Source organism: Heterodontus francisci, chromosome 9 (genome assembly GCF_036365525.1).
Source record: "Heterodontus francisci isolate sHetFra1 chromosome 9, sHetFra1.hap1, whole genome shotgun sequence".
Lineage (NCBI taxonomy): Eukaryota > Metazoa > Chordata > Chondrichthyes > Heterodontiformes > Heterodontidae > Heterodontus > Heterodontus francisci.
This window is the reverse complement of record NC_090379.1, coordinates 108,762,784-108,786,735: the sequence shown is the minus strand read 5'-3', so window position 1 is coordinate 108,786,735 and position 23,952 is coordinate 108,762,784. Positions and strand designations below refer to the sequence as shown.

Sequence of the window (23,952 nt, the reverse complement as noted above, 5' to 3'; positions counted from 1 at the left end):
ACTTGCCAATATACTAACTCAACACAGACTGAAGATTAAACATTGGATGTTCTGTTATGTGTGGGAGCATAGTGCAACATCAGTTGAGTCTTTGGCTCAAGCTGGATTGAGCAAACCAGTGAGTGAGCTCTTTTAGTTAAGGTTGGTTCCTTTAGTTGAAAAACAATGCAGCAGTAGTTCTTCCAGACAGTCAGATGGGATGTAGCTTCATGCCTGGTCTGTATAGTTTGTAGATCAGGTGCAACTGAGATTTCAAGATCATATTAATAATCATGAAAAAAACAATAATTATCTCAAAGAATTGCATGCTTTTTTGTGTTTCATGGAATGGCATGATGCACCAGGAGCTTTTGGTCTTCACAGAAGCATTTGGAGAAATACAAACAGAGAATCTCCCACCTCTTCCCCAATCTAAGGCTACCAGGTGAACTGACAGACCTTCGATCAGATCATAGAATGCTTACAGAACAGAAGGAGGCTATTTTGCCCTTCATGCCCATGCTGGCTTTCTGCAAAGCAACTCAGTTTTTTTCTTTCATGGGATGTGGGCGTCACTGGCAAGGCCAGTATTTGTTGCCCATCCGTAATTGCCCTTGACAACTGAGTGGCTTGCTAGGCCATTTCAATGATAGTTAAGAGTCAACCACATTTCTGTGGGTCTGGAGTCACCTGTAGGCCAAACCAGGTAAGGATGGCAGATTTCCTTCCCTAAAGGACATTAGTGCACCAGATGGGTTTTAATGACAATCGTTGATAGTTTCATGGCACCATTACTGAGATTAACTTTCAGTTCCAGATTTTTATTAATTAAATGAATTTAAATTCCACCAGCTGCCTTGGTGGGATCTGAACCAGTGTCTGCAGGGCATTAGCCCGGGCCTCTGGCTTCGGGCCTCTGAGTTAGTCCCACTTCTCTGCCCTTGCCCCGTAGCCTGTAAATTTTCTCTCTTTAGGTGCTTGTCCAATTTTCTTTTGAAGGCCTCAATTGAATCTACCTCCACCACACTCTCAGGAAGTGCGTTCCAAATCCTAACCAGTTACTACATTAAAAAAGTTTTTCTTCATGTTGCTGTTGGTTCTTTTGCCAATCACCTTAAATCAGTATCGTCTAATTTTCAACCCTTCCGACAACAAAAGAATGGTTTCTCCCTATCTACTCTGTCTGGACACCTCATGATTTTCAACATTTCTATCAGTTCTCCTCTCAACCTTCTCTTGAAGGAGAACAACCCAAACTTCTTCAATTTATCCATGTAACTGAAGTCCCTCATCTCTGGAACCATTCTCATAAATCTTTTCTGTAGCCCCTCTAAAGCTTTTGCATCCTTTCTAAAGTGCAATGCCAAAATTGGATGCAATACTCCAGTTAAGGCCGAAACAGTGTTTTATAAAGATTCATCATAACTTCCTTGTTTTTGTGCTCTATGCCTCTATTTTTAAAGCCCAGGATCCAGTATGCCTTTTTAACCACTCTCAACCCGCCCTGCTACCTTCAATGATTTGCGCAAATATACCTCCAGGTCCCTCTGCTCCTGCACCCCCTTTAGAATTGTACCATTTATTTTATATTGCTTCTTGTCGTTTTGCATTAAATTTCATTGGCCAAGTGTCAGCACATTCTATGTCCTCTTGAATTTATCACTAACATCCTCACAGTTCACAATACTTCCAAGCTTTGTGTCATCTAAAATTTTGAAATTGTACCGTGTACACCCAAGTCAAGGTCATTAATATAGATCAAGAAAAGCAGTGGTCCCAACACCAACCCACTGTATACCTTCCTCCAGTCCGAAAAACAACATTCGCCACTACTCACTGCTTCTATTACTCAGCCAATTTTGCATCCGTGCTGCCACTTTTATTTGCGTCCTGTCCCATGATGTTCGTTTTCTTGAGGCTGATGGTTAGGCCAAATTCGGTGCAAGCAGCCACAATCCTATCGATGAGTCTCTGCAGACACTCTTCAGTGTGAGATGTTAATGCAGCATCGTCAGCAAAGAGGAGTTCCCTGATGAGGACTTTCCATACTTTGGTCTTCGCTCTTAGACGGGCAAGGTTGAACAACCTGCCCCCTGATCTTGTGTGGAGGAAAATTCCTTCTTCTGAAGACTTGAACGCATGTGAGAGCAGCAGGGAGAAGAAGATCCCAAACAGTGTAGGTGCGGGAACACAGCTCGGTTTCACGCCACTCAGGATAGGAAAGGGGTCTGATGAGGTGCCGCTATGCTGAATTGTGCCTTTCATATTTTCATGGAATGAGGTGATGATGCTTAGTAGCTTTGGTGGGCATCCAATCTTTTCTAGTAGTCTGAAGAGACCACGTCTGCTGACGAGGTCAAAGGCTTTGGTGAGATCAATGAAAGCAACTTAGAGGGGCATCTGTTGTTCACGGCATTTCTCCTGTAGCTGGCGAAGGGAGAACAAGCATGTCAATGGTGGATCTCTCTGCTCGAAAGCCACACTGTGCCTCAGGGTAGACATGCTCAGCCAGCTTCCGGAGCCTGTTTAAAGCGACTCGGTTGAAGACTTTCCCCACTATGCTGAACAGGGAGATTCCACGTTAGTTGTTGCGGTCACCGTGGTCACCCTTGTTTTTATAGAGGGTGATGATATTGGCATCGTGCATATCCTGTGGTACTGCTCCCTCGTCCCCGCACAGGCAAAGCAGTTCGTACAGTGCTGAAAGTATAGCAGGCTTGGCACTCTTGATGATTTCAGGGATAATGCCGTCCTTCCCAGGGGCTTTTCCGCTGGTTAGAGAATCAATGGCATCACTGAGTTCCGATTTTGTTGGCTGTACGGCCAGCTCATCCATGACTGGCAGAGACAGGGCTGCATTGAGGGCGGTCTCAGTGACAACATTTTCCCAGGAGTACAGTTCTAGGTAGTGTTCCACCCAGCGGTCCATTTGCTTGCGTTGGTCAGTGATTGTGCCCCCTGATTTAGATTTGAGGGGGGCGATCTTCTTGATAGTTGGCCCAAAAACTCTCTTAATGCCATCATACATTCCTCTGATATTTCCGGTTACTACCCTTTTACTATTTACATGCCTATAGAAGACTTTTGGATTCCCTTTTATGTTAGCTGCCAGTTTCTTCTCATATTCTGTTTGCCTCACTTATTTTCTTTCTGGGAGATTCTCAAATCTCAGAAGATGGCTCTGGCTAACTGTTCCGTAAACTGTGGTGTTTAGACAAGAGAAACCAAAGCAGAATGAGAACATAAATTGTAGGAATAATAATTGAGGAGATCTAATTAAACAGAGACTGTGATAAGTCAGTCATTTTAATTGCATGGTTTAATAGTGCGTTAATGCCTGAGGCATTTGTTTTACAAAGAATTCAGGTTGGTTATTAAAGGGAAAGTGTCCACTGAACTCAAACCATGCTAAGTGTTTCAAGGGAAAATGATTGGATAGTTAATGTCTCTCACATTGCCTTTGTTAGAATTTCAGTTTTTCCAGCCAACCTATGAGCAGACACTTTGCAGAGTTTTCCCATGATGTGATATTGATAGATGATGCTGTAGTGACACCAATGATTGGGGGCACTCTACACTTGGAGCGATTTAGTTCAGTGATGGTCTGTACACTGGAAGGGGTTTGGTTCACTGACGGTCTGTTCATTGGGAGAGAATTGGTGCACAGGCTGCCTAATAGAAAGACAGACAGACGCTTGCATTTATACAACCTCAAGATGTCTCAAGGTACTTTATAGCCAATGATGTACTATTGACTTGTAGTTACTCTTGTAATTAGGAAACAGTTTGTGCACAACAAGCTCCCGCAAACACAACATGATAATGACCCCTTCGATGCTCACACCCGGAGGCACAGAGAAACACCTTTTTTTTTCCCCGAGGTTTTTTTGCGATGGGGATGGGGGTGGTTCCTGCTCTTTGGAAGCAGGTGTGGATTCTTTAATACTACAATAAACCTAAAGGAGAGTACTTATCTCTTTGATCAAGCTTTGGGTCACCTATCCTAATATCTCTCTGTGGCTCAGTGTCAGATTTGTTTAATGTGCTCATGTGAAATGCTTTGGAAAATTTTACTATAGTAAAGGTGCTATATAAATGCAAGTAATTATTTTTGTTCTTTTTGTGTGCTTCCTGTCATCAGTTCTGAACTTTCCTTTTACCAATTTATTCCCTTGTCCTGCAGTCGTGGTTTAACTTAAAATACTGATCATCTCCTATAAGCCCCTGTACAGGGTCTGGGCTGAGGAATCCAAGGCGTTAACCTTTCCTCATAACTCAGCACTGACACTAATTCAACCTCATGGCTTTTGTCGAAGGTCTTGAACATTTCCCTTGGGCCTCAATGACTGGAACTGAATACAGTATTCAAGGTGTGGCCTGACTGGAACACTGTACAACTTCAGCCTAACCACCTCAGACTTGTGTTCCACTGAATTGGCGGTTTGCTCTGAAATCTGCTGCGCTACAGTGATTGGACATGGTCCATGATCACTTGCAGATTCCATAACAATTTGCAAAGAAGAGCAGGGGATGTTTCCCAGTGTCCAGACTAATACTTACCCCAACCAACACAAGACTAAAGCACGCTAGTCTGGTCACTATCTCACTGCTGTTTTTTTGGGAACCTACTGTGTGCAAATTGGTTGATAATGAAGTGATTTATGACTTTAACCCCTTTATAGGGACTAAACCAAATCAGGAGTACATCCCTATGAATCTACTTTAATTAAGTTTAAACCAGACAAACTCTTATAGACACTTATTTGGGTCTAAAGCATTGAACTAGTTTTCCATCAAAGAAAGAAAACTAAGAATATTACCATCTTTCGGATAGCCTATTTTAAAAAATAATTATGGTTGTTATAAATATCCCAGATATTATAAGGGTCTGGGAGACTCTCTTCAATATGTATCTCTCCATTTAAAGAGATACAGAGAGGGGGTTCTTGTGGTTGTATCCAGAATGCTACATGAGATAATTTATTAACTTTTATATATTTATTAAAGAATTTAACATGCAATACACCTTTAAGTGGATAAGCATACTACAATATCAAAGAGGTCCAAGAGGTGCAACCTGGCCAGGCAGTGGATAGAGAGAAACTGTTCCCACTCATTAGCTACTTATTCCCAATTAATTATCTTCTGAGAATTCCCCTTTTCATGAAGTTCTGAGCTTTTATCTGGTCAAAATGTTTGTAGTGTTTTATAGTAACACTAAGACTTAACTTTATAAATGTGTTTTATACTTAAAAGATTTTTAATTAAAGTTGTGCAGTAACTGTTTTTTCCTTTTTCGGTTAAATTGGGTTTACGTGGCATCTGTTTTTTGTAGGTAACATTCCATTTTGTGATTGATCATCTGTGATGGTTCTTTGATGGTACCTTGTACCATCTCCTTAAGTCAGTCTGTCTATATCATTAACATTATCAATTAATTAGGATTATAGTGATCAGTGCGGACCACGTATAGCCTGTCTCGGTATGTTTCCATTGTAGCAGAGACCTTGAAATGCATTTTTTTTTACTTAAAAGGTGTTTCTGGTGCACATTCCATTGTAACAGGGATGTTCTTGGATTTTTATCTCTGCCCTTAAAGGGAATTTCAGTGAGTCTTGAAAACTGACCATTTATTCAATCTTTAATTCTAAAAGATATAATGTATTAATTATATCTAAATTCTACCTCATTAAGCCTATTAAACCTATATTTCATCACAATAGGTTTCCCTAAGTTCCACCAAAAATAACTTAATTGGCTGTAAAGTGCTTTGGAACATCCTGAGGGTCATGAAAGGTGCTATAAAAATGAAAGTTTGTTTTTTCAAAGCATTGAGGCCCAGAAAAATGCTGAGAGAATGGTACAATACTGGGTGAGTTAGAAATTAGTTTGTCAAGCAAGGTGACCCACTGATGTGGGGAGGTGTAGCCTGTTCACATTTGTGTAAAATTATACAAGAACAAGGGCGGCACAGTGGTTAGCACCGCAGCCTCACAGCTCCAGCGACCTTGGTTCGGTTCTGGGTACTACCTGTGCGGAGTTTGACTCCTGTGCTGAGTTTGCAAGTTCTCCCTGTGACCGCGTGGGTTTCCTCCGTGCGCTCCGGTTTCCTCCCACATGCCAAAGACTTGCAAGTTGATAGGTAAAAAATTGTCCCTTGTGTAGGTAGGTGGTAGGCGAATTGAGGGAAGGTGGGGATGTGAAAGGGTAAATGGGATTAATGTGGGATTAGTATAAATGGGTGGTTGATGGTTGGCGCAGACTCGGTGGGCCGAAGGGCCTGTTTCGGTGCTGTATCTCTCTATGACTCTAAGTTTTATCAACTGAGCTATAGGAATCTGATCATAAGTGTTCTGTATGTGAAATCAAATTGCAGAATGCTTCATATCAAGCCTAAAATGTTTAATCAGTCTGCTGTGCACGTGCAGAAGAGATGAATTGCTGGTTCAGGTCACAAAAAGGTACTATTGTTGCATCTCTGGGTTACAGTGTTGTACAAGTAAATTTAGGCAGTTTGTCAACCCCCATGCAAGCAATACACTTTCACCTTTTTCAGGAGTGACTGATGTCACTGAACCTGAGAAGGCATCTACAGCATACTTCAATTTGCAATACATTTAATGTTTAGTACTGACCATGCATCATTTCTTTTCCAGAATACGGTACGCACAGAGCGGGATTATGAAAGCCTTGTGATGATGCGGATGCGACAGGCAGCAGAAAGGCAGCGGCTCATTGAACAGCTTCAAGAGGATGATTCTTAAACTTTCTACAGGAGAGTGTTTCAGATTCTGTTTAGTTTTCTCTGAACTGAAATAAACTGCTCTTTATTTTTATTAATCTGCATTCATTGTTCTTTGCACGTGTATATGCCTGGAGATAACCATGTGGGCCAACCAGGTGGCGCTGCAAGATGTTTAGACAGGTGATTCTCCAGAAATGCTGATTGCAGTGCGAAGCCTACCACAGTGAAGAAGTGCATTCAGCCAGTGAATCATTGGCCTCTTGTCTCTTTAACTTCTGAGCTCCCAGGTTGCTATCCATCCAACTTGAGATCAGACATTCAGGCCAAACATTTGTGAGAATTAAACCAGGGACCAAAAGGCTGGTCAGGGCCATTTTTCCTCATGTACAGAGCCATGAATTATTAAGGTTTTTGATAAACTTTCATCATTAGTAAAACAGACCTTCAGAAACATAAAACAAAGAGAATACAAAGCACCTGAATGTTAAAAACACCTGAAATAAAATTAGAAATGCATGACAGGCAGATCAGCATCTGGAATAAATAATGAGTTCACATCTGGTAGGGATCCTTTTTCAGAAGTGATCACATGACAATACTACACGAGTATTGCTGAAAAAAGAGACATGCTGTCAAAGCCTATCATCAAGACAGACTCAAGAATGTCAAATTTCAAAGGGAGCAACAATTTATACTGCATGAGAAAGGGTGCTGATTAGTTGGCAAATTGACTGATTGGTCGTGGCATTGCCATGGGAAATGCACCAGGGAAATATAGTCCTCCATGCTTTTGTTTAATTCAAAATGGCACAATGCCTGGACATGTTCCTTTTGCCTGCAGAGGACATGTCCCTGTGTATGAATATATGTAGCTTATGGCAAACATAAGTGAGCCACATTGGGAGCCCGTCTGATGATAAATTTGTTAGTGTCATTCTTAGCACACTAGGGATTGTTCAGTAAGTGCTGTCCAATTGTGGGATCACATCTAACATTAGACATTGTGTTCTGAGTTTTGCAAGTACAGGCTGATTGAGTATGGTCAGTACTTTGCCTGTTGCGAAAAGACATGCTGTTTGATACGATCCGCCAGTCGTTGGGACATATGGCCTATGTACCTGGCATCGCTCTGGAATTCATACACATTACTCATTTGTGTGGTAGGCAAATGTCTTTTTGGGTTAACAGCAGCATCTTGTTAGTGGAAAGTACCACTTGTGCTGTTATTGCATCGTAGCAGTGTGAAACAGCTAGTTTCACCTGTTGCTTACATTTTTGACCTTCCAGGGTAATTTGAGGTAGGCTGGGCATTTTTCAGGTCTGAAAATGATGGTGTTACACTCACAAAGTCAAGCGACTGAAAATACAAGAACTCAACCCAAAGAGTTATAAAAATTTACATTTTTTTTAAAAAGTGGACAATGTGCTTAAAAATGGCCACCAAAGGTCAAAAGACCTGGCTTTGCATATTCAAACTATCTTACTGTCTGGCAAAGATTCCAAAGTGAAAAGTTGTCAATTACACCCATCCTGAATCCTTCAAGAGACATTTTTGAATTGAATGGGTATCTCTGAAACAAAAGGTGTGAAGTAGCCATATCCAATACTCAAGTTCCTTACTTCCAAGCAACTATTTATAATACTACTCCTTAACCCAGGATCATTATTGGCACTGAGATTTAGTTAAGTGTAACTCTTTTCACACTGTGTCCTCTTGAACCATGAGAAATGCCCAGCAGCAGAATTATAGCTTCTATCTTTCCAAACTTGTTTTACAGGTCTGTCACTACCATAGGTAGGAGCAGTAGCATAGTGATCATGTTACTGGACTAGTAATCCAGAGGCCTGGACAAATGATCCAGAAACATTAGATCAAAATCTCACCATGGCAGCTGGGGAATTTAAATTTAGTTAATTTTAATAAATCTGGAATAAAAAGCTAGTGTTAATAAGGGTGACCATGTAACTACCAGATTGTTGTAAAAACCCAACTGATTCACTAATGTCCTTTGGGGAAGGAAACCTGCCGTCCTTTTACAAGTATATAAAAAGATGTTGAGATAGACAGATTTTTGGTGTCGCAGGGAATCAAGGGATATGGACCAGGCAGGAACACGGAGTTGAGGCAGATCACCCATGATCACACTGAATGGCGAAACAGGCTCGAGGGGCCATATAGTTTACTCCTGCTCCTATTTCTTATGTCCTTACCCATTTTGACCTAAATGTGACTCCTGACTCACAGCAATGTGGTTGTCTCTTAACTACCCTCTGAAATGGCCTAGCAAGCCACTCGGTTGTCAAGAAGGTGGCTCATCATTGTCTCCAGAGCAATTAGGGATGGGCACTAAATGCTGGCATTGCCAGTGGCACCCACATCCTGTGAAGGAAAGTATTTGAGTGAAGAATTAAGAGTGGCACCCCTCTAAAGGGCTTAAATACAATATTGCTTGGTACCAATATGCTAAATGACAGGATTGTATGATGTGTATTGATGGTTGTGTAAACTGAATGTATTTTATTTTTTTATTAATTGTGAGATACAGCACTGAGTCTGTGCCGACTAAGAACCACCCATTTATACTAACCCTACAGTAACCCCATATTCCCTACCACCTACCTACACTAGGGGCAATTTACAATGGCCAATTTACCTGTCACCTGCAAGTCTTTGGCAGTGGGAGGAAACCGGAGCACCCGGCGAAAACCCACGCGGTCACAGGGAGAACTTGCATACTCCGCACAGGCAGTACCCAGAATTGAACCCGGGTCCCTGGAGCTGTGAGGCTGCGGTGCTAACCACTGCACCACCCTGTAGAGTTCCAGGTATCAACTGTAGATTATTATATCACTACGTTTTCAGTGAAGACAGTTACATAATTAATCCTTAAATCACATTGATATATTATTCATCATCACTGGATTAATGCTCCTGCTGTTTTACAGACACACTAGATAGTTCAGAATATCTAAGACAACATTATGCCAGTGAAAGTTAACAACTGTATCCATGTCATCTGAACCATGAGATCTTAGTGCCATCTTGTACGTAGATTGCAATGACATTTAACACACTACTCAGTCATAGGGAGATTGGAACAGGAAGCCATTCAATGCCTCAAGCCTGCTCTGCTAGTCAATTAAATCATAACTGATCTATTCATCTACCAATCTATAACCCTTACTACCCTAGTCTGACAAGAGAGTCTGTTTTGAAATTTTGAATGGACCAACAGCCTCAAAAGTTAATTGAGGAACAGAGTTCCAGATTTTCACTACCCTTTGTATGAAGAAGTACTTCCTGACATCACCCCTGAACAGCCTTGCTCTAATTTTAAGGTTATGCCCCCTTGTTCTGGACTCTCCCACCAGAGGCAATAATTTCTCACTCTTTACTCTATCAAACATCTCAACTAGATCACCACTTAATTGTCTACATTGAAGGAAATATATATATGCAAGCTATGTTCACAACATAACCCAAATAGCCCTGGTATGATTTTGGTGAATCTGCACTGCACTCCCTCTGAGGCCCATGTACCCTTCCTGAGGTGCTGTGCCCAGAATGGAACACAGTTACCCGCACCATATAGCTCTGAAATGAATAGAGTTTTTTTTTGCCCAATGCCAATTCATCATTCCTCAAGAATTCTACAGGCCCTTGTTGCACATGAAGTTCTGAACATATGTCCAGGAGACAGTGTCCAAATGCTCACAAGCTTTGTTCTTGATAGAGATTATTCATAAGCACTTGAGAATGGACATGGGCTATGAAGCATGAGCTCAGCTATCATTGAGGAAGGAAAGCAGAGCATAATTCAGAACAATCTGATGAATATGGCATTTGTACATGGATTAATATTTGGCCCTTTCCTATCCTGAGTGGTGTGAAACAGGGCTGTGTTCTCGCACCCACACTTTTTGGGATTTTCTTCTCCCTGCTGCTTTCACATGCGTTCAAATCCTCTGAAGAAGGAATTTTCCTCCACACAAGATCAGGGGGCAGGTTGTTCAACCTTGCCCGTCTAAGAGCGAAGTCCAAAGTACGGAAAGTCCTCATCAGAGAACTCCTCTTTGCTGACGATGCTGCTTTAACATCTCACACTGAAGAATGCCTGCAGAGTCTCATCGACAGGTTTGCGTCTGCCTGCAATGAATTTGGCCTAACCATCAGCCTCAAGAAAACGAACATCATGGGGCAGGATGTCAGAAATGATCCATCCATCAATATTGGCGACCACGCTCTGGAAGTGGTTCAAGAGTTCACCTACCTAGGCTCAACTATCACCAGTAACCTGTCTCTAGATGCAGAAATCAACAAGCGCATGGGTAAGGCTTCCACTGCTATGTCCAGACTGGCCAAGAGAGTGTGGGAAAATGGCGCACTGACACGGAACACAAAAGTCCGAGTGTATCAGGCCTGTGTCCTCAGTACCTTGCTCTACGGCAGCGAGGCCTGGACAACGTATGCCAGCCAAGAGCGACGTCTCAATTCATTCCATCTTCGCTGCCTTCGGAGAATACTTGGCATCAGGTGGCAGGACTATATCTCCAACACAGAAGTCCTTGAAGCGGCCAACACCCCCAGCTTATACACACTACTGAGTCAGCGGCGCTTGAGATGGCTTGGCCATGTGAGCCGCATGGAAGATGGCAGGATCCCCAAAGACACATTGTACAGCGAGCTCGCCACTGGTATCAGACCCACCGGCCGTCCATGTCTCCGTTATAAAGACGTCTGCAAACGCGACATGAAATCGTGTGACATTGATCACAAGTCGTGGGAGTCAGTTGCCAGCATTCGCCAGAGCTGGCGGGCAGCCATAAAGACAGGGCTAAATTGTGGCGAGTCGAAGAGACTTAGTAGTTGGCAGGAAAAAAGACAGAGGCGCAAGGGGAGAGCCAACTGTGTAACAGCCCCAACAAACAAATTTCTCTGCAGCACCTGTGGAAGAGCCTGTCACTCCAGAATTGGCCTTTATAGCCACTCCAGGCGCTGCTTCACAAACCACTGACCACCTCCAGGCGCGTATCCATTGTCTCTCGAGATAAGGAGGCCCAAAAGAATATTTGGCACAGTTTGAATATCGAAGCCACCAAAACATGGCTCCTTCCTGTTCTCATACTTCTGTCTTTTTTTCCTGCCAACTGCTAAGTCTCTTCGACTCGCCACACTTTAGCCCCGCCTTTATGGCTTCCCGCCAGCTCTGGCTCCCACGACTGGCGTGAAACAGGGCTGTGTTCTTGCACCCACACTGGGATTTTCTTCTCCCTGCTGCTCTCACCTGCGTTCAAGTCCTCTGAAGAAGGAATTTTCCTCCACACAAGATGAGGTGGCAGGTTGTTCAACCTTGCCCGTCTAAGAGCGAAGACCAAGGTACGGAAAGTCCTCATCAGGGAACTCCTCTTTGCTGACGATGCTGCATTAACATCTCACACTGCAGAGCGTCTGCAGAGACTCATCGACAGGATTGCGGCTGCTTGCACCGAATTTGGCCTAACCATCAGCCTCAAGAAAACGAACATCATGGGACAGGACGTCAGAAATGCTCCATCCATCAATATCAGCGACCACACTCTGGAAGTGGTTCAAGAGTTCACCTACCTAATCTCAACTATCACCAGTAACCTGTCTCTCGTTGCAGAAATCAACAAGCGCATGGGAAAGGGCTTCCACTGCTATGTCCAGACTGGCCAAGAGAGTGTGGGAAAATGGCACACTGACACGGAACACAAAAGTCCGAGTGTATCAAGCCTGTGTCCTCAGTACCTTGCTCTATGGCAGCGAGGCCTGGACAACGTATGTCAGCCAAGAGTGACATCTCAATTCATTCCATCTTCGCTGTCTCCGGAGAATCCTTGGCATCAAATGGCAGGACTGTATCTCCAACACAGAAGTCCTCGTGGCGGCCAACATCCCCAGCTTACACACCCAGCTTACACACCCTACTGAGTCAGCGGCGCTTGAGATGGCTTGGCCATGTGAGCCGCATGGAAGATGGCAGGATCCCCAAGGACACATTGTACAGCGAGCTCGTCACTGGTATCAGACCCACCGGCCGTCCAAGGCTCTGCTTTAAAGACGTCTGCAAACACTCATACATTCTCATGTACTTGCTAGCGGCGTTGAGACTAATGAATGGATGATGCTCTCCTCCAAGGGCACTGAAGCCAACTTTCGTGTACCAACCGTTGAACCATCTGAGATCAGCGAACTTGACTCAGACTTTGTGACCTGACCCCTCTGGAAAGGGAAAGGTTTCTCTTTATTTATTCCATCAAAATCTGTCATAATTTTATCAAATCTCCCCTTAACCTTCTCTGTTCTAAGAACAATCCAGCTTCTCCTTAAGCTGGTCATTGTCATAACCCTGCTTTATGACATACTGAATTAAAGAGACTGGTAAATGAGTTGATTTACAACTGTTTAGTGCAATTCTAATGATCTGTGACGTGCACAAAATGATGGACGATGTAGATTGGTATCATTCTCTCATTTAATAGACCCTCACCCAAGAGGGCATTATTCCAGTGTAAAACTGGACAGTGAATGTCAGCAGAAAAGAAAAAAAATAAAGCTTGCATTTATATGGCACCTGATCACATCAGAAAGTGCCTCACACATAATTCATTACTTTGAAGTGCAGTAACTCTTACATAAGTCATTGTTTAACCAGATGGCATCATAGGAGAGTCCATTCCTGTCCTCACTGAACATTAACTTGCATTTCCAGCATGGATAAAATGACTGGAGGAGTGGGAACTCCAGTTGATCTTTGCCTCCTTCACCCTAGCTCAGCAACAGCACAGAGCAAGGGATTGAATCTGGGAGTTTCCCGGGTTAAACAGCACAGCTACTTAGCAGGCTGGGCCATTGGTTGTTATGTGTCAGTGTAACTCTGCTCAGAGACCACGAGCTCCATGTTGCAATAGTATTGCAATACTGAAAGCCACTAACCAGAAATCAAACTCCAACTAACGTGATGAGAGTTATGTACAGTTGGCGTCTCTTCATTCTTGGAGGGCCACATCTATTTCATACTGAATAGTCAAGTGCACTGGTGGTGCTACACTCACATTAGGTCAGTGTTAACTGTATCTTTCAGTGTAGTAATGAACTAGTTGGATCTCTCCGGTTCAGTCAGTGCTGAGCTAACTAATCTGAGACAAAGTGGCAGGTGATTGCTCGTGGTTCTCAGTGGCCAATACTAGGAAGAGGGAAAAATCAGCTCGGAGCTCTGCTCCTGAGCACTAGCCAGTGTTCCCTGCAAAGTGCATGTGGGTGGGTGGTAGGGGTGATGCATCTTTCTGATCATATAGCCTGCTGACACTTACCATCAAGGCACACACATGAAAGATGGTTACTAGGGTGAGGTTCTGAAATGCCAACTGTACCCTAACAAGAAAGCAAGAATCAGTACCTTTTGGTGATATGGGGAGAAAATAGGAGTTGTGGGCCATCAATGAATCATCAGTCTTTCTAAGAAATTTCTAATGGAAAGCTCCTCAAATGAAAGTCTCTAAGCAGTACATGTGATATTTGGGTTCATGTTCTGATATCCAATAACCAGTCTTTGATGCTGACGCAATGGTAAAGATTCCATTTGGCTAAGGCTTATCCAGAGCTTTGTGTAGACACCAGACTAGAGTCTGCCCCAAACCGGTCATGCTGATCACATTATAGCCAATTGTCTCCAGTTTGTCCAGCACCACCCGTGGAGGGTATTTCACACGATATTCCAAACTGTGGATACAAACATGAATTAATCTCTCAAATTAACACATTTTTTAAACCAATATGTGCGTTTGGAGATTTTGACTGAAAAATGCACTCAGTGCCGAAGAGCCTCTCCTTGGCAGCCATCTCAGGCTGATTACAGCCTCGACATCCCGTTTGATGAGCCGAGCATCCAACCTCATATCCTTTCCATCATAGAGCCTGTCTCTACCCTTACTGCAGCCCATTTGCCTCTTGATGCTCGCCTGGCTGGCCTCCCAACCGCCACCTTCCATAAACCTCAGTTGATCCAAACCTTTGTTGCCCGTATCCCATCCTGCACTATCCCGCTCACCCACCACCCAATCCCCATGAACAACTTAAATAGGAGGAAAAGAATTTTAAATTTACCACCCCACCGGGCCTCTTCCATTCCTATTACTCCTGTTAACTGCTCCATCCCAAATTTTCCATTTCTCTACTTCTAGCCTCCTGTGTATACCTCCTCCTTTTACCCAACCTTTGGTGGCTGTGCCTTCAGCTGGGGAAATGTGAACCTTGCCCATGTTAGTACCCAGCCAGCTCATCCCCATCTGATTGCTCTTCCCCTGGACTTGGAGACACTGCAGTATCCCTCACTCATATATCAAGATCATGACACACTACAGTAGTGCTACTGTCATTCCAAAAGTGTACTATTCTGGAGTGGCTTCCATTCTCCATGCAATCTGCTTAGAAGCCTCCTACAGGAATAGAAGCTGGAACTAGAAATCCTGCAATAGTTTCAGCTATGTGACTGAGTGGAGCTCAGCTCAGGGTTCATGCAGGATGTGGGCAGCATGGGAGAAGAACATTTTTCATCATCGTAGTATAAAAGCACATGTAACAAAAGAGAACCTAGAAAGTTTGAGCAAAGCACCAAGAATGCACAGGACTAGCCAAGCTGATGGGCAGCACAGTGGTGCAGCAGTTAGCACTGCAGCCTCACAGCTCCAGTGACCCGGGTTCGATTCTGGGTACTGCCTGTGTGGAGTTTGCAAGTTCTTCCTGTGACTGCGTGGGTTTCCTCCCACAGCCAAAGACTTGCAGGTTGATAGGTAAATTGGCCATTATAAATTGCCCCTAGTATAGGTAAGGGAATGGAGGGAAGGTGGGGATGTGAGAGGGTAATGGGATTAATGTAGGATTAGTATAAATAGGTGGTTGATGGTCGGCACAGACTCGGTGGGCCGAAGGGCCTGTTTCAGTGCTGTATCTCTAAATAAAAATAAAACAAACAAAGAAGCAGGCTTGGGTTAAAGTTCAAATGCTCAAGAACACAGACCAAAAAAAAAAAGTCCAAAGTGGACAAAAGTGCCAGTACATTGGCCAATATATTGACCAATCTACTAAGAAATGGAGAGTTCCCATCCCTCCATGTTTCAGATATTTATACTGGGTGCCCCATCTTTTGTGTATACATTTTAGTTACAGTATTTTGTGGGGAGGAATGGTGGGTGGATCTTGTAGTCCCTGGCTCATGGCCAATAGGTCTGCATGATTACACAAATGATTTAGAAATATGTAGAAATACTGCATCAATTTGATCAAGTACAATAGAGGAGTTTCCTCATGTTATACTCAAGTCAAGACTGGTTTTACTTCACAGGCCTTTTGCAGAGGTTGCTGGTTTCTATGCTCTCCAACACCCTCCACATACCGTACGAGTCAGCCCTGACTGGCAATCAGACAAATGACAAGGAGACATGTGGATCATATCCATGGATCAACTCTCCAGTGCTATCTATAAGTATCTCCCAGGGCTATGATCCTTTTCCCCGATGTGACAGTTGCTCCTCCCTCTGGTTCCCATTTGATCAAACTTTCAACATGCATTTCAGATCAGTGGGATGAACATTAGTTTTTGTACTTCTGGTATTTTTTTTTTAAATCATTGGGTGTCTTTCAATGACTTTCAATGAGGCTGCAATATTATATATTTTTCTTAGATATTTACCTTAATGTAGAAGCTATGCTTCTGGCATGCTGCTTTAACTGCAAGAAACACAACTAGAAGACGTCTCATTTACAAAAACACAAAGAAATATGGGCATTGCCTTGAATACTGATCTCAAAAATCTTGACAAATGTATGTGGCATTCACCACTATCTATAGGCAGATGATATAGCTCTTTAATTCATGACAAAGCTAGATTTTCTGACTCTACACAGGGTAAACATCAGGGCTAGGTGAAAATCATCGAGGATTGCTTATATCACAGGAATTGCCCTCTCAGCACCACATCACCGTCAACTGAGGTACTGGTATCCAAGAGGTCTGATCTCTCTCACTCAGATTCCCCACAAGATCAAGGGCTTTGACAACAATTTTTTCTGCATAGGCTGTCTAATTCTGCCAATCGTTTTAATTGCTACAGGCTTTCATTGTAATTTGATAATTTGGTTCTTCCTCTGTAGAAATGCTATAGTCAAGGGCAATAGTGAGAAGATTATCATAGTAAAGACCAAAGCCATAGAAAATCTGTCCTCAAACAATAATTTAACCCAGAGTCATTCTCAAATAATGGTGATTAAGGGACACACTTTCAGTATTTGGCCATTTGTGAAGTAGTTTCATCTACAAATCAGTAAGGGCATTCCAACTTCTAGCGTGGAAACCACCTGACATTAAATTGGGCACAAAGCTCAACGTCCTGCTTCACGTATATACCTGAGTACACTAAGCTGCACTACGTGATCCAATGTGTATCAATAGCAGTAGCTCCCCTTGAATGTTCGACATGACTTACAGAACTAAAGAACTATATACCAGCTAATTGCTGCAAAGGGTTCTTCTTAATAAACTGTACCATTCTACAGCTGTCAGGTTATATGACAGTCTCCCCTCCACCAGTCCCCAAACACATCCCCAATACTAATGAGACCAAATTGTTGTCATTTGATGGTCATTGAGGAACTAGAGAAAGTCTTCGATTAGGCAATGGAGAGCAGGGGTCCTAACAACCCACTGCCTTGTGGGCGTCTCAGGGTTTACTTCCTTAGCCTTGGAGTCTCCCAACAGAAAATCCGGAGCGGAACCCCGTAGGCGGTCATGTGTCATCTTTGGCATGTTTTCGACAGTTCCTGCAGCCATACCGGTGCCAAACGTCGTGCTCTGCACTCCTTTGGACCCCACCAGAAAGGCCGAGAGGGGGGTTTTGACGCTTGGGCAACTCACAACCTCCATACATTCGCCCAGGCATGCGCCATGGAGAGGTCTCTCCATAGTCGCCTCACAGCAACCGAAACAACACGGAAGGCAGCAGTTACGGGTTATAAGTCCAGCTCAATTGGCGTTGAGATTGGGCGCCACGGGTTGCCTTTGTCAGTGGGAAAGGTCATCGCATCTCACTGGACAGCTACCGCCCGCCTCAAACCGGGCAGCCCCCGGGCAATAAGGTTCTGTCCCGCCACAGTCCACCTGCTTCAATGGGTGCTTGGAGCTCAGGGTCATGGCCCGAAAAGCGGACTGCAACACCGCACCAAACAGCACGAAAAAAGGAAAGAAGGTTTTGTTTTGCAAGCTGGAACGTCAGAACTATGTGTCCTGGCCTGTCGGAAGACCTTACACAAATCAACGATTCTCGGAAGACCGCCATCATTAACAACGAGCTCAGTAGACTCAATGTGGACATTGCAGCACTTCAGGAGACACGCCTCCCTGTGAGCGGATCTCTAACAGAGCAAGACTACACCTTCTACTGGCAGGGTAGGGATCCTGAAGAACCAAGACAGCATGGAGTGGGATTCGCCATCAGAAACTCTTTGCTCAGCATGATAGAGCCACCTTCAAATGGCTCAGAACGCATACTGTCCATCCGACTGCTCACTGCCTCTGAACCAGTACACCTACTCAGCGTCTATGCTCCAACACTCTGCTCCCCACTTGAAGTTAAAGACCAGTTCTACGAGGAACTCCATATCATTAGTAGCATCCCCAATACCGAACATCTGTTCCTGCTGGGGGACTTTAATGCTAGGGTTGGGGCCGACCATGACTCAAGGCCCTCCTGCCTTGGGTGCTATGGCGTTGGAAGGATGAATGAGAATGGACAGAGACTGCTTGAGTTGTGTACCTATCATAACCTCTGCATCATCAACTCGTTCTTTCACACTAAACCCTGTCACCAGGTTTCTGGGAGGCACCCAAGATCACGTCATTGGCACCAGCTGGACCTCATTGTCACAAGGCGAGCCTCTTTAAACAGTGTTTAAATCACACGCAGCTTCCACAGTGCGGACTGCAACACCGACCACTCCCTGGTGTGCAGCAAGGTTAGCCTCAAACCAAAGAAGCTGCATCACTCCAAGCAGAAGGGCCACCCACGCATCAACACGAGCAGAATTTCTTATCCACAGCTGTTAAAAAAATTTCTAAACTCACTTGAAAAAGCCCTTCAAAACACTCCCACAGGGGATGCAGAGACCAAGTGGGCCCACATCAGAGACGCCATCTATGAGTCAGCTTTGACCACCTATGGCAAACGTGTGAAGCGGAATGCAGACTGGTTTCAATCTCATTTTGCAGAGCTGGAACCTGTCATAGCCGCTAACTGCATTGCACTGCTGAACTACAAAAAAGCCCCCAGCGAGTTAACATCCGTAGCACTTAAAACAGCCAGACGCGCTGCGCAAATGACTACTGGCAACACCTATGCAGTCATATTCAGCTGGCCTCAGACACCGGAAACATCAGAGGAATGTATGATGGCATTAAGAGAGCTTTTGGGCCAACCATCAAGAAGATCGCCCCCCTCAAATCTAAATCAGGGGACACAATCACTGACCAACGCAAGCAAATGGACCACTGGGTTGAGCACTACCTAGAACTGTACTCCAGGGAGAATGTGGTCACTGCGACCGCCCTCAATGCAGCCCAGTCTCTGCCAGTCATGGATGAGCTGGACGTACAGCCCACAAAATCGGAACTCAGTGATGCCATTGATTCTCTAGCCAGCGGAAAAGCCCCTGGGAAGGACGGCATTACCCCTGAAATAATCAAGAGTGCTAAGCCTGCCAAACTGTCAGCACTGTACGTACTGTTTTGCCTGTGCTGGGACGAGGAAGCAGTACCACAGGACATGCACGATGCCAATATCATCACCCTCTATAAAAACAAAGGTGACCGTGGTGACTGCAACAACTACCGTGGAATCTCCCTGCTCAGCATAGTGGGGAAAGTCTTCGCTCGAGTCGCTTTAAACAGGCTCCAGAAGCTGGCCGAGCGCGTCTACCCTGAGGCACAGTGTGGCTTTCGAGCAGAGAGATCGACCATTGACATGCTGTTCTCCCTTCGTCAGCTACAGGAGAAATGCCGCGAACAACAGATGCCCCTCTACGTTGCTTTCATTGATCTCACCAAAGCCTTTGACCTCGTCAGCAGACATGGTCTCTTCAGAATACTAGAAAAGATCGGATGTCCACCAAAGCTTCTAAGCATCATCACCACATTCCATGACAATATGAAAGGCACAATTCAGCATAGCGGCGCCTCATCAGACCTCTTTCCTATCCTGAGTGGCGTGAAACAGGGCTGTGTTCTCGCACCTACACTGTTTGGTATTTTCTTCTCACTGCTGCTCTCACATGCGTTCAAGTCTTCAGAAGAAGGAATTTTCCTCCACACAAGATCAGGTGGCAGGTTGTTCAACCTTGCCCGCCTAAGAGCGAAGACCAAAGTACGGAAAGTCCTCATCAGGGAACTCCTCTTTGCTGACGATGCTGCATTAACATCTCACATTGAAGAGTGTCTGCAGAGACTCCGACAGGTTTGCGGCTGCCTGCAACAAATTTGGCCTAACCATCAGCCTCAAGAAAACGAACATCATGGGACAGGACATCAGAAATGCTCCATCCATCAATATTGGCGACCACGCTCTGGAAGTGGTTCAAGAGTTCACCTACCTAGGCTCAACTATCACCAGTAACCTGTCCCTCGATGCAGAAATCAACAAGTGCATGGGAAAGGCTTCCACTGCTATGTCCAGACTGGCCAAGAGAGTGTGGGAAAATGGCGCACTGACACGGAACACAAAAGTCCGAGTGTATGAAGCCTGTGTCCTCAGTACCTTGCTCTATGGCAGCGAGGCCTGGACAACGTATGTCAGCCAAGAGCGACGTCTCAATTCATTCCATCTTCGCTGCCTCCGGAGAATCCTTGTCATCGGGTGGCCGGACCACATCTCCAACACAGAAGTCCTCGAGGCGGCCAACATCCCCAGCTTATACACGCTACTGAGTCAGCGGCGCTTGAGATGGCTTGGCCATGTGAGCCGCATGGAAGATGGCAGGATCCCCAAGGACACATTGTACAGCGAGCTCGCCACTGGTATCAGACCTACCGGCCATCCATGTTCCGCTTTAAAGACATCTGCAAAGGCGACATGAAATCCTGTGACATTGATCACAAGTCGTGGGGGTCAGTTGCCAGCGATCGCCAGAGCTGGCGGGCAGCCATAAAGGCGTGGCTAAAGTGTGGCAAGTCGAAGAGACTTAGCAGTTGGCAGGAAAAAAGACAGAAGCGCAAGGGGAGAGCCAACTGTGTAACAGCCCCGACAAACAATTTTATCTGTAGCACCTGTGGAAGAGTCTGTCACTCTAGAATTGGCCTTTATAGCCACTCCAGGCGCTGCTCCACAAACCACTTACCACCTCCAGGTGCTTACCCATTGTCTCCTGAGACAAGGAGGCCAAAGAAGAGGAAATGGAGACAGGAAAGCATATTCTGGATCCATCTGCCAAGGTGTTGGATGCTTTTATTGCTGAGTGGCCCTCTGAAAAGCTGTCACCCCATGCTTCAAATGACTTCACAGATCCAGCCTCTGATTAAAAGCTGGATAAAATTCTCTGTCTTAAAAGAGAACCTTTGTGGATTACTGCAGTTCAATGATAGACTGCAATGCATAACAGAATAAGGACTGCAATTCACTGCTCAAGATATCTTGATTCACTGCAAAATTTTACATATTTCCAAGTGGAGATATGAATTAATATATTTTGATTGACAGTTCCCTTTCCAAAGGGGAAAAGCAGCAAATGTCATCAAAGAGAGACTTGCATTTCTAATGACTGAAAATCTGTTGATTGAGACACAAATATTGGCCAGGACACAGAGGATAACTCCAGTGCTCTTCTTCGAAACAATGCCATTGGATCTTTTACATACGCCTGAGAGGACAGACAGGGGCTCAGTTGAACACCTCATTTGAAAGACAGCACCTCCAATAGTGCAACAGTCCCTCACTTCTGCAGTGGAGTGTCAGCCTAGATTGGTCCTGGAACAAACTTGAACCCAGAAGCTTCTGACTCAGAGGCAAAAGTGCGACCAACTGAGCCACGGTGGACAACTTCATGATGTCATCACTTAGTAAAACTTCAGCTAGAGCCAAGTTCTGATGAAAGGTCACAGACCTGAAACGTTAACTCTGTTTCTCTCTCCACAGATGCTGCCAGATCTGCTGAGTATTTCCAGAACTTTCTGTTTCTATCTACTGTCTCCAAAACCATCTTCACAGTACTTGATACAAGGCTCTGGATGGGAACCTTTCATTTGGCCATGTCAATAATCTCTATGTTAATCACTAATCTGCAGTTATTGAAGATGAGCCAAGCTTCAGCATTGGTTTTGACCACGGCCCAAAAACACAAGTCTTCCCAAGATTCAGGTTATAACAGCCTTCACTTTCTCATTGAACTGAGGGAGTACCCCTCCCAGGCTAGGAGCACCAGACATGTAACAGATCGATACATAGTATTTACAGCACAGAAACATTCGGCCCAGCAGGTACATATCGCCATAAAACAGCACTAATTGAGATTAACAGCACATAAATCAGTTTCAACATTGATTAGCAACCTTTTCAGACTCTGGTTCACAGTCACCATGGCTAAAATTTTACATTGGGCAGGAGGCTGTGCCCACCGGCTGAAAAGGCAGGGGCGAGCCCGCCTCTGCTGGGCCTGGGGAGCCAGGCCGGGATTTTTCTCTCCCCAGGCCCTTTATTGGTCTTAGGTGGGACTTCTACCTCCTTGAGGCAGGAAGTCCTGCCTAATGGAGCTGCTGGCTAAACAGCGGACCGGCAACTCTTAATCCCATCAGCACCACTGGGAGCAGTTCTTGAGGCCTTTGCCGTCCGGCCACCAAGGGTAAAATACCTGCAGAGGTGAAAGGAGGCCCCTAAGTGGCAGTTAATTAGCCAATTAAGGGCTTTGATTGGCCTGGGGAAGACAGGCCATTTCTCACTGTTGCCGCCCTGTGTAAAGTTGCAGCGTGGGTGGGAAGGGGTCGGGAACAGCCGCCCCACCCCCCACCAGCTAGGTTGGGGGCTGTAAAATTCCAGCCCACATTTTTGAATAAATAACACTATTGCGTTGTACTTTACCAATAAATGAACAGAAGCTCATTTCCACTGCCTTACTGAAGAGTCATCAGATTGGTCACTTTCTTGCCCCAACTGGCAAACACTGTAACCAACTCCATTATATTCAACTACATGAAGGACGATTTCACTTCAATATGACAGATCTTCTGTTTGATGCTTGGGGTTACCCAGAGGCCAGCAGCCTAATATTAAACAGTGCCAATCTCATCACATGGTCTTTTCCCTCAGAGCTGGAATGCAGGGTATGAACTAAATGTCTAGTGACTGCCATTGTTGCAACTTAGTGGCTTCCACTAATGAGAAGAAATAAGTCCCTTTGGCATTCTTCTCGAAAACATGTTCCATTTCATAAAAAGACTCCACATGCCCTGGAATATCTCTAATATTTTCTGAAACTAAATTTTATCAGGATATACACCACAGATCAACTAATATCTTCTGCTACATTTCTCTCAGAAGACACCCTCTGTATGAAAGTGACTTGGGAACCTGACTTTTTTTTGACCTGCCAGTCTTAGAGATTTGAACTGGATTTCTCACAAGCTTATCCGCCCTCCTTTGGAATCTCTGCATTCCTTTCAGCTGAGATGCTTCTCTTGCACAAAACTGCATCCTTGGCAGCATTGGTTGATGTGTTAACAATCTGCGAGCATGGGTAGTCAAAGTTAATCAGTTGTAATGGAATAAAAACAGAAAGTGCTGGAAATACTGAGCAAGTTTAGCAGCATCTGTGGAGAGAGAAGCAGAGTTAACATTTTAGGTCTGTGACCTTTCATCAGAGCTGGCAAAAGTTAGAGATGGAATAGGCTTTGAGCATGTGAAAGGTGTGGGGGGGGGGGGGGGGGTGGAGGAAGAACAACAAAAAGGGAAGGTGTGTGACAGGGCAGAGGGCAGGAGAGAATAACGACAGAGATGTCACAGAACATAAAAGACAAAAGGAGTGCTAATAATTGTAGTAAAAGACAAAGCATTATTAATGGCAGAATAATGAACAGCTCTGTCCAAAAGCAAAAACATGAAAAACAGGTTTAAAACAGACACATGGTTAAAAAAATAAATAAAGCTGTAATGGATCTATCTTGAAGTTTGGG

At 44.5% G+C, this 23,952-nt stretch overlaps 2 protein-coding genes across 2 annotated transcripts in view; one reads left to right on the top strand and one right to left on the bottom strand.

The window, feature by feature from the left end:
- dnajc17 (DnaJ (Hsp40) homolog, subfamily C, member 17) overlaps positions 1–6,819 on the top strand; it is a 197,614-nt gene extending 190,795 nt beyond the window's left edge. Inside the window, exon 11 of the mRNA XM_068039660.1 lies at positions 6,636–6,819. Within this exon, the coding sequence (XP_067895761.1) occupies positions 6,636–6,743 (108 nt within the window). The 3' untranslated portion in view covers positions 6,744–6,819. The remainder of the gene's footprint in view (positions 1–6,635) is intronic.
- Positions 6,820–13,203: 6,384 nt separating this feature from the next.
- gchfr (GTP cyclohydrolase I feedback regulator) overlaps positions 13,204–23,952 on the bottom strand; it is a 34,733-nt gene continuing 23,984 nt past the window's right edge. The window contains exon 3 of the mRNA XM_068039657.1: positions 13,204–14,468. Coding sequence (XP_067895758.1) covers positions 14,333–14,468 — 136 coding nt within the window. The 3' untranslated portion in view covers positions 13,204–14,332. The remainder of the gene's footprint in view (positions 14,469–23,952) is intronic.